This window comes from Chelon labrosus (genome assembly GCF_963514085.1).
Source record: "Chelon labrosus genome assembly, chromosome: 14".
Taxonomy (NCBI): Eukaryota; Metazoa; Chordata; class Actinopteri; order Mugiliformes; family Mugilidae; genus Chelon; species Chelon labrosus.
This window is the reverse complement of record NC_140347.1, coordinates 27,749,755-27,760,783: the sequence shown is the minus strand read 5'-3', so window position 1 is coordinate 27,760,783 and position 11,029 is coordinate 27,749,755. Positions and strand designations below refer to the sequence as shown.

Genomic DNA, 11,029 nt, shown 5'->3' with positions numbered 1-11,029 from the left:
ATAACAAGAAAAAGCATCGGGACGCTGCTTGATTCTTTGCCGTTCCGTTGGCGGATCACTACCTTTGAGTGGGCTGCGGGGAACTTTGGGAGTCAGGCTTTGATTCATGTCTTCCTAATTGTAATAGACCTGAATCCTTTTAAAAACAACATGTGGATAATTCTTATGCACACACACACGTTGTGGTTTGTGTGCATGAACGCACAGAATCACACACACACACACACTCCACACACAGGTAATTGTGCCCACCTGGGAAAACATAATTTAGCCAGGCGCCCCTTCCTTCTGCTAACACGGCTCTTACAGCATGGATGTGTGTGTGTGTGTGTGTGTGAGTGTGTGTGGGTGTGTGGGAGTGACCTCCTTTACCCTTTTCTTGCTCTTTGATCCCAAAATGCATCTGACTATCAACACTCCCTAAGCCCGAAACCATCCAATTACAGTACAGTATTTTACAAGCTTAGCAGTTCAAGGCTTTGTTTAAAATCTCAATGCTTCCCTGTGCCAGACAAGCAACCAGCGACGTTGTAGTTAAGTTGATCGTCCATGCTTTATCGTCCAGATATCAAATTAAACTTACCAAGGAGTCCGAGAAGCAAGGATGGAAATATTACCAATACATGTCTATGAAGATGTATCCAAAAATCAAAGGTAACTGGACTTGTTGGGTTTTCTTGAAGATGTTTTGCCAGCAATCCACGTAGCTTCATTAGTTCTAAATGACTGAGCGTCAAGCATATGGCTCAAAACAGGAGAGGTCGGGACTAAGCAGTCCACCTACACCTGAAGGACAAAGGGCCTCTCTTTTATGGACAATAACGTCCACATTTTAGCCAGAGAAGACAGATGGTTTGCAAAAGGAGTAAAGATGGAAGATGAAAGATCAGTGTAGAATTGGGAAACCCCTGTCTGAACAGGGGAATTGGACTGATTGCTATACAGCAATCAGGCACAACATTATGACCACTGACAGGTGAAGTAAATAACACTGACATTACAATGTTCTGCTGGGAAACTTTTGGACCTGGCATTCATGTGGATGTTATTTAGACCAGACCAGGCACCCCCACCCCATAGCAATGACACTCCTTGATGGCAGCAGCCATCCCCAGCAGGATGCAGCCTGACACAGACACACGCACAAAAATGGTTTAGGAACAACTCAATACACATGAAGATCCACACTGATGATCCACAGAGGCACCTCCCCTCAACCCATAGGACCCAAAGGCCCTCCATGAACAACATTCTGTTGCCAGACACCACAGGACACCCCCAGAAGGCCCATGTCCATTCTCCTTATGAGTCACAACAGTTTTGGAGGCACAAGGGAGACCTACACAATATTAGGTCATAATGTTATGCCTGATTGATGTATAATTTGTTACTTACAACAGTTTCGACATCTGTCCCCAAAGGTTTCATCCCTGTTCTCACCTTGAGTCTAGGCTCTAAGGCCATTAATCATCAAAGAAATATTAATTGGGGAAACAACTGGATTTAAAATAAGATCCTCCAATTACAGGTGAGTATCTGGTCATTACAGACCCTAACCCTGTGTGTTTCAGGTGGACACCACTCAGACATGTTCCTAATAAAAACCTAAACTACCTACCAGTCATTTAGAACTGAAGAAACCACTCGGATGAATGAGTCATCTTCAGGAACACCCAATAAATCCAGTTGCTTTTGATTCACCTCAGTCTTTTGGATATTATCAATACATAATAATTTGTAAACTACAGTCTTCTTGCAGGCTAGTCTACACATATTAGTTGTTTTAATCAATGTAACCTAATCACCAAAGGACAAGCTGACAACCGGCATGTTTGGGTCAAATTCCTTCACAGTCTGCTGAATGTAAAGTACTTAAGGCTACATAAATCTGCGTGGGCAAGCAAGTACTTCAAGGCTGGAGACACATGCATCTATTTGCGCTTGCTTGGGTTTCACTGGGGGAATTTATCATTTTACAATTGTGCTCTGTGTAATGGCTCGGGAGGATGAGGACGGTTGAAAGCACCCGAGCAGGATGGAAGCCGAGTTCCTCTGGCTGTACTAACAGCTATGCGTCAGTGAGTTACTATAAATCTGGTGAATGTTTTCATCGTCGACCGGTACACTCTAAAACCGCACTGTTTTGTTTCTATACACACCATTTGCCACCGTGATAACCAAGTAAATGTAGCAAAAGTCAAAAATTGTGGAAATAAAATAATAATAATAAAAATTTTGTTGTTGTTATCCTTTATTAATCCCTAATGGGGAAGCTTTTCCTTTGCATTCATCCCATCCATTATAGTCATCTGTATTTAACCCATCAATTACAGTAGCAAGCACATTCGGAGCAGTGGGCAACCATGCATGCATTTTAATGGTTTCCTCTCTGATTAAGGGTGAAACCAGCTGGAAATTCAATTAATAGGTTTCATTAAACAAATTTCTTCAAGTGGAAATGTTTTCCTTACTGAGGTAACTCAACTTTAAAAGCAAATAAAGGATTCCTGCACTCACTTTAAGTTTGAAACAGGCCTCTTCTGTTGTCTTAGCAAAATATATTGGTGTTTATTTATTTATTTTTTCAAATGCCATTTCTTAGCAATATAAGTAAAGTAATATGTAAACTCCTCTCATGGAGTGACAGCAAAAATGTAAAAGATGTATATGTTTTGTATCATCATCACAGGTAAATAAGAGCTACCCAGAGGACATGTGTTTCACGTGATTTGGGTGAACTCGCCCCTGAGAAGAATGTGGGAGAAAAGGACAAACTGTTGACTCTGCAGATGACACCAGCATTGACGCAAAGGCCAGAAATGTGATGGCAGGCACCTGCTGTGATCCTTTTAATAATCACAAACTGAAGCCAGCAGAGACACACACACACATACACACAGTGTGAGCGTGCCAGTTAACATAAGTTGGTGATGTGGGCAGGCCTCAGCTATCTTTGGCATCTCCTCCACTCTGCGGCTGCTGTGCCAGTCTGCCCAGGCAGTGACGACATCTGATACAAATTGACACCTCTACCAGCTGTTGTCCAGCCTTGGACGTGTTAGTATATCTGGCAGTTTTTTTAAATACAGAATAAGCATTGGGCTTTACATAATGTTAAGAGGTACGCAGATGTCCACCACTTACTATAGCCTGCTAATATAGGCACAGGCAGTAGATTGTCATGTGTTCTGATTCTGCTGCCACTACCATTGAAGAGTCAGTAATGCAGTCAGATATTGCATTCACCGCTGTGAGTTACAAGAAATGATTAGTTGGTCATCACTGGCGTGCATCAGCATACATATATTTTCATTTATAAGACCTCTAGCGTCATCTGGGCTGTGCACCATTTTTAGTTGCTGTCCTACATCCTTAATAATATCTTTGAATCCTTCAGTGTCTTTTTAGTTCTAGTTTTCTCCCTCTTTTTTTTTCTTTTTGCCATGACTTCTTTTCTCAATGTTCCCAACTTTTTATTATTTAGGCTCCTCTGCTGCCACCTACTGGTTGAACAGTGTCTTAACCACATTTTCTCCCTTTGGTACATATCAGTAAACCTACAGGATGACTTAGATTGTAAATAATTGCCAAAAATAGAAGTTGATAGTGATGACCGAATCTCATCCATCACTCAGTCCCCTTCTTCTTGTTACTGTCTTCTGCTGTAGGGCTTCAATATAGAGGTCACAAAGTTGTTGTGACCTCTCTTCTCCCTCTTTTTCTGTCTCTACCTGGCCGGCTTCAAGCAGATGGGTCCTTCCATGTGAGCTGGGTTCTGCTCAAGGTTTCTTTGTCACCGTCGCCTTCAGGCTTGCTCTGGGGGTTTCAGGACCTTTTTTTTTTTAAAGAGTTTTGAGACAATTTGTAATGTTACTTAATAAAATTGAATTGAAAATTGAACTTATATGTTTAAAAGTTTTAGTGTTTGAAATCTTAAAGCTATTCTTCTTAAACGTACATGAAACTTCAATTGGCGGCCAAGATTCACAAACAGAGACAAGAATAGTTTTCCTTTTTCAACTAGTGCAAACAGAAGAAGATTTAAATCTGGCATTTTATTCCTTTTCATAACCACTACAAAGTTCCCCTGGCTGCACTGCCAGATAATTATATTCAGATATAATTGACTTAAATCAGTAGAACTACTCAGCACTAGAATGTGTTTACTCAAATACTACTTGCCATTTTGAGGCATTTGTGCTTTTCATATTATCAAAATGCTGCTTTAAATTTAGTTTTTTTTCTCTCCTTTACATTTCAGAGGAAGATATTCTACTTTTCACCCTAGATTAAAAATTAAACCAGTGTTCACATCAGTTTTGCCTTGTTGCAAAAAGCTGTCTTGATTTCATTAAGGATTTGAGGCCACCAACATTTTAAAATCTGTAGATTCAGTCCTTACTCCATTTTATTTTTACCAAGCTTTTCCCCAGTGAGTCATCTCATAAACCTCTGATCACTCGGAAGGGAAGGTTGGGAATCATTAGCCAAACATTTACAAGGGCTGATGGGTACTTTTATTATGTATGTCACTGATAATACTTAAGTATTTAGGATTTTCATTCTGAATAGAGATATATATATATATATATATATTTTAACATGGTTATGGATATGCATAAAAAAGTGAAGAATACCTTCATGACCTCTGAGTAAAGACTTGTTATTGTGGCTATTCAAGAAGGCATGCTTTCTGGTAGAAATGTAACATTAATGGACAGAGAAGACTTAATGCTGAACTGAAAGATTGAAAGGAGACAGCTAACAACAACTTCAACTGTTCCCACAACACTCTAAGCTAGGAGACAGAGATGAATGCAGATGAGCAGAGGTTGGACGTGAAGGAGCTGAGGAAGAATCCAGAAAACAACAGAGCTGACAGACCGCAAGTGAGGTGTGATGCCTGTGAAAAGTAAGTGGAAGTCCTGACTGTTGATCTTAAAAGCAGGCAGCTAAACACTGGTGCGCATTAGCCAGAGGTGCTGTCACTGAAAATGAGCTGCAAGTCTTAAAACACAAGATGGATGAGATGCAGGTTCAGCTCTCAGCCAAAGCTCTGACCAAAGAGAGAGTGTAAAGTTTTTTTTTATAATGTTTTGACAGACTCACAAGATGTAGAGCCTTAAAATACTTCATCTGAGTTCAAAATCCAATAGTTCAACCACTGGCTTTGGTTCTGCATCCATCAAGCAAAGGTTCAAGTTTACATTATGTGGTATCATACAAGCAAAACTAACAATGTCATAATGGAAAATGTTGGTTTCAATATATAATGTCAATCCAATATGGTTTGGAACAATCCACAATAATATAAAACAAATAATACTGAAATAAATAATAATCAATCTAAATTGTCATTTGTATTTTAATATTCATCATATGAGTGTTTTTACCAGAACAAAGTTTTAGCCGTGGTTTATTCTTCCATCCCATTTGCTTTCAGAGTGAAATATGTATTATACTTTCTACTCCTCTACATTTTTTGACGCAACAAATGGTTTAAAACACAACCTCCTGTTGAAGATTAAACCAGTGGTTTTCAAACCTTTTGACTTGTGCCATCTTACCAACACCAGCGTGTAGTCGGGGTCACATTTCAGTCTATGAGTTGTTTAATAAGCTCCACCAAGCATTTTTCCTACTAAACTTCTCCCATGGTTTACTTTCAATAAATGTTCAAATGTTCCAATATCTTGCCAAAAACCAAGACGTCCAAACAACTGAAAACGGAGTTGTGTATCAGAACTTGTCTCCCATTAATCTTCTCAGATTACCATGCTGTCCCTCTATATCAAACTGAGTGTAGAATTGGGAGTAGTTCAGACTAGCTCCAACTGCAGCAGCAAAAACAGAAACACTCTTCACACACAATGATACTTCATTATGAACACAATGATACTTCATTGTGTTCATAATTAATGATATTAATTATTTAATGATGGCATATACAATAATATATCAGTAGGAAAAAACAAACTAGAACGTTTGCTGTAATACTTTAACTACATTTTGTTGGTAATACTTTATTTTTTTACTTTCAATTAAGTACGATTTTTCATGCAGGGCTTTTACATTATTGTACTGAAAGTTCCAGTAAGTAAAAGATCTGTATACGTCTTCAATCACTGAAAAGCAGGAGCAGAAAAAATTTTGTAGTATATATTCACATGCTAGTATAACTAATCGACACCGATCATTATGACCACCTTCCTAATATTATGTAGGTCTCTCTTGTGTCTCCAAAACAGTTGTGACTCATCAGAGAATGGACATGGGCCTTCTGAGGGTGTCCCGTGGTGTCTGGCATCAGGATGTTCTTAGTGGGGGCCTTTGGATCCTATGGGTTGAGGGGAGGGGCCTCTGTGGATCATCCCACAGATACTTGATCAGTTTGGGATCTAGTGAATTTGGAGGCCAGGTCAACACCTTGTGCTGTTCTTCATGTTTTTTTTTAGTTGTTCCTAAAGCGTTTTTGTGTGTGTGTGTCTGTGCCAGGCTGCATCCTGCTTTGGATGGCTGCTGCCATCAAGGAGTTTCATTGCTATGGGGTGAGGGTGCCTGGTCTGGTCTGGATGGGTGCTGCATGTCTAAGAAAAGATCCACACGAATGCCAGGTCCAAAAGTTTCTCAGCACAACACTGAATTGTCACAAGATGGTCAATGTTATTTACTTCTCCTGTCAGTGGTTTTAATGCTGTGCCTGATTGGCGTATACTTGATGGTCAGGGTCCCAAGATGTACCCAGAAACATTTTACTTTGTCCAGAAGATGGCAGTCTGAGGATACCTCATGGACAGTTAGGGAGGGGCTTGGGAAAGTAATAACAGAGATGAAGTTGTGTGTTGTTGTTTTCTCCAGCCTCAGACTCACGTCTTCACATTAAATCAGTTTAAATACATGAAAAAGACCATTAACCAGTTGTATATGCTTTTCAGTTAGCCAGTACATCAGTCAAATATTTCTCAGCGGACAGACCGAGAGAGGTGTTGGAATGTAAAGTATAAACAGTTGATTATAGCCTAAACACTATTATACTACTCTGGCAATGCAGCCTTTGACAGTCGACATAAAGTTTTGAAAGAACAATGAGGGTCATACAGATGTGAAACATGATGGGATCAGCTGGAACACAATGTGATTTCTTTCCTCCCCTCAGTGCGTGCCGCTTTTTCACATCACAGTTTGGGCAGCCGTCCAACAAAACAATTAGCAAGTATGGGAATCCCAGACCCCTCCCTCCCTTCTCTATCTCTCTTCCTCTCTCACTCTCTGCAGCTGGCCCCAGGAGAGAGGCGGCCAAGTTTATTTTCTCCCCGGTGGTCCCTTTGGGGTGGCGGCGAGGCCCCTGCCACGCTGCCGCTGATGTATTAGGTGAGGGTCCTTGAAGAGATGTCGGTGGGACTCACTTTTATTACTGCAGCACTCAATCTTATTGTTCCTGTGAAAAGATACTCGGTACTGTCCTGTTTTGCGAGTGATTAAAGTCAGTCACCTATCCCTCCTGCTAGTCTCGGGAAAGTAGCAGAGCAAAAATGCAACTTGATTGGAATTATCACACAACCCTAAATAATAAAGTTAGAATCTCATTGAGAAAACTTTATCTGTTTGAGAGCCAGCTGAAAGCTGAAAACAATACGAAGTGGACCTTGAATTATGTTGATAGTACACTATTTTACAAAGTCAGGGATTAAATTGTCCCCACTCTGCTTGTGATATATTAAACAATTGCTGGCCGAATAGGGAAAAATTAATTCAGTTAAACATTTATTTTTTTTTAATTACTTTTTCTCATAATGACAAAAACACAGTCCTGGGGTACTCCAGATCCAGATTTTCTTAATGCAAGTCACAACTTCTGCTAATTAAAGCACGTGCCCTGCTTTCTAAATGTTAAAAGTATATATTGGCAAAATACTGGATCATGTGTCATTAAAAAGCAGAACAGTTCCGTGAAGTATTCGATCAACTGTCCGCACTAAGGCACTCAAGTGAAAGCAGCACTTTAATGTTGTTTTATTGAGGAAGAGTTTATTGTAGTTGACCTGAACCATTATTGTACTCTGGAGAATTCTCATTTCTACAGGTTTTATTAGGTCTCTGTTACTGGTGAATTGAATCTACAACAATGTATCATGAACGCATGTAGGATTTGTATTCTATTTAGTCAGTTTCAGGTACAAAGGTACCACTAGTTATCAGATAACTAAACTTTGTGGACTAGAGTGTCATGAAAATATCAAGGAAAATACAAGTGGATCAAATCTATTTAGTAACTGTTTGAAAAGACCTTAATTGGCCGGGAAGCAAATGTTCAGTTCAGCTTTTTAATGCAAATTTAAGAGTTTCTGTTTGATTAGAGTATGACTAGATGTGTATAAGTGTTTATTGTTTTAATGAAACTAGTAAGGACCATTGAGCATTTCTAAGAGGGAAGAGTGTGAGAGGTAGAAAAAAAAAAAGCCAAGGGATTACGTATAAAAAAAAATGTTGATCTATGTCGACACTTCTTCAGCGGTTCCTCTCTTTTAAACCAGAGAGAGAGAGAGCGAGGGAGAGAAGGAGAGAGAGAGAGAGAGAGGGAGGCCGTGTGTCAGACCGCATAAATAACTGTCGGCATGATGTAAACACAGCGGTCATAACCCGAGCAAATTAAAACAACTGGTCTGGGCCGGATTAAAGCTCATGCAGGCCGCACGTTTTCCACAACTTTCAAAATATCTAAAACGTCCTCCGACCTGCAGCAGCTCGGGACGCTGCTCTCCTCGCCTCTGATTGGCTGAATCCTTAATAGTCTCTCCAATCAGAGAGCAGCTCGACGCGCGTGACAGTTAGTTAGCCTCATGCTAACTAGGGAAAAAATAAAATAAATCAAATTTTAGCTACAGATGTTGCTTCATGAAATAAATGTAGGCTACGTTTGCTGGCTATTGTTTAAAAATGGTAAAAGGTTCCAAATATGTAACCACTTACAATTAGCTGTTTTTTAAAATATATATTTTTAATTAGACCATTAGAATCTCACCTTAAAGGGCAGTTTATTTAGCCTACTTTTTTTGGTACATTTATCAGTGGCATTAGCAAGAAGATAAATCCAATTTGTTTAAACTACAATAGCTCCATTTTCGGGTTCCTAATGTGTCTCTTTAGCCAAACGTTTGTTTATGTAAAGGCAACCATGTCCACTGTTATCTTTCAGAAACAACAGAGAGAGACTTATCTGGACTCTGACGCTTTGTTGGTGCTCAGGTTCTGCTATTCTGAAGGAGTGAATTGATAAGAGAGGTTACTGGGTCAATGCACTGTAATAAATAAAAAAAAAAAAGAAAAAAAGAAAACCAGATATCAGAACACAAAGCGCAAAAGTGATACAAATATATTTTATATACATGTAATCTGTACAACTATTTGAGACAGTGGAAAATTTCATGTGCATATCCATCCGCCATGCTGCCAAAGGGGCCTGCACAGATAAGAAAAATGCATCAGCAGACTATAAAAAACATAACAAAGCAGTTTAAAGTATCTTTGAACCAGCAAAGACAACAGCTGACAGAATGTATTTAAATATATATTTTTTTCTTTACGGGAACGAAGCAGGGAGGTCACACTCCCTCCCTTATTCCCACTCAAAGTCTGCAGAGATGAGACTTGCATTTCAGTCAAGATGTTTGTTTGTTTGTTTGTTTGTTTGCTTGTTGGGTTTTTCTCTTGGTAAATCGTTGCTTTTAAAATAGTGTCCATTCAGTTGCATCAAGACGCCGTTGTCCCACACAACCGTGTTGTGTTCAGGATCTCCTTCAAATCGTTCTCCGGTTTACCTGCGACCATGAAAGGCCACGTCTGCGGAGGAAAATGCAGTCAATTAGGGCACATTCATCACGCAATTATTTCGGTCAGGCAGAAATTAAGACCAAATAGGCTTAGTGCACATTTATCAGCTTCAATGATTAGGCAAGGAATGAATTATTTTAAGCAGATCAAAAAAATAAAAAATAAAAAATGTATAGCCTAACCAAATAGCAATGACTTAAAATATTCTGCCTATGATCTTATTAGCCTAAACGATTTAAATATATCTTACCGACTTCTTACTGGTGCATTAAATACTAATCGTTTATAGGCCATGTTTATGTTTTTACGTATTTATTAGTTTCCTAAAAGAAAAAATTAAGTGTCAGGCATATGTGCCATGCTATTTAAGTTATTGCAACATTAATGGACTTGTTTCCATAAACTGATTTACGCTCCAAAAGGACATATTTTCGAAATTGTGACCTTACATAAATAAAACAACCACTGATTTTAAACTGTCCTGCCATTCGTACTTATTGGCTCGTCAATATGACTTGAGAAACAGGCCGTTTTTCTTCCTTCATGCACCTGTTTGACACGGCCATCATTCGTCACCTGGTTGCTGGAGCACATGAGGCCTAGTGTGGCGTTTGCAGGCCAAAATAAAATACTGATAAGTTTAAAGCATAAAGCCTACTTTGTTTAGTCTTAAGAAACTTAAAATTTCCCCGCATTCAAAGACACCTAAACATTAACACCAAAAACGAACTTTAATCTAGGTTTCCCGTGCACCCCATCTCACCAGGTTAACGGGATGAATAAATCCGTTTTCGTATTTGTCGTTGGCTAGAATCTGCCGGAGGTGCGCTATGTAGCTGGAAGCCAGGCGCAGCGTGTCCAGTTTGGAGAGCTTGGTGTCATGCGGTACCCAAGGCAAGGATGTCTTCAGCCGGGAGAATGCTTTGGACAGGACTCGCATCCTGGCTCTTTCCCGGGCGTTGGCCGCGTTCCTCTGCACATGCTTGCCCTCCTGTTGCGCCCCACCCTTGGGTGCCGTTTTCCGGGACGCCGTCTTACGTTTTTTGCCAGGCGCATCTCTCAGTTCCTCGTTTGCGCAAGTGCCCTCGCAGTTGGAGCTCTCCTCTGTGCTCTCGTTGGAGTCTTTACCGGAGGAGCCAAACTTCAGGATGCCATCCAGGAGCTCGTCGTCGACATCGCTGAGAGACCCGGTGGACAT

At 40.0% G+C, this 11,029-nt stretch overlaps 1 protein-coding gene across 1 annotated transcript; it reads right to left on the bottom strand.

Annotated features, from left to right (window-relative positions):
* Positions 1-9,376: 9,376 nt before the first annotated feature.
* tcf21 (transcription factor 21) lies at positions 9,377-11,029 on the bottom strand (the record flags this gene model as incomplete). The annotated part of the gene is made up of 2 exons (XM_084559761.1): positions 9,377-9,840; positions 10,595-11,029. 2 exons carry the CDS (start codon positions 11,027-11,029, stop codon positions 9,751-9,753), a joined length of 525 nt encoding a protein of 174 aa, XP_084415887.1. The 3' UTR covers positions 9,377-9,750.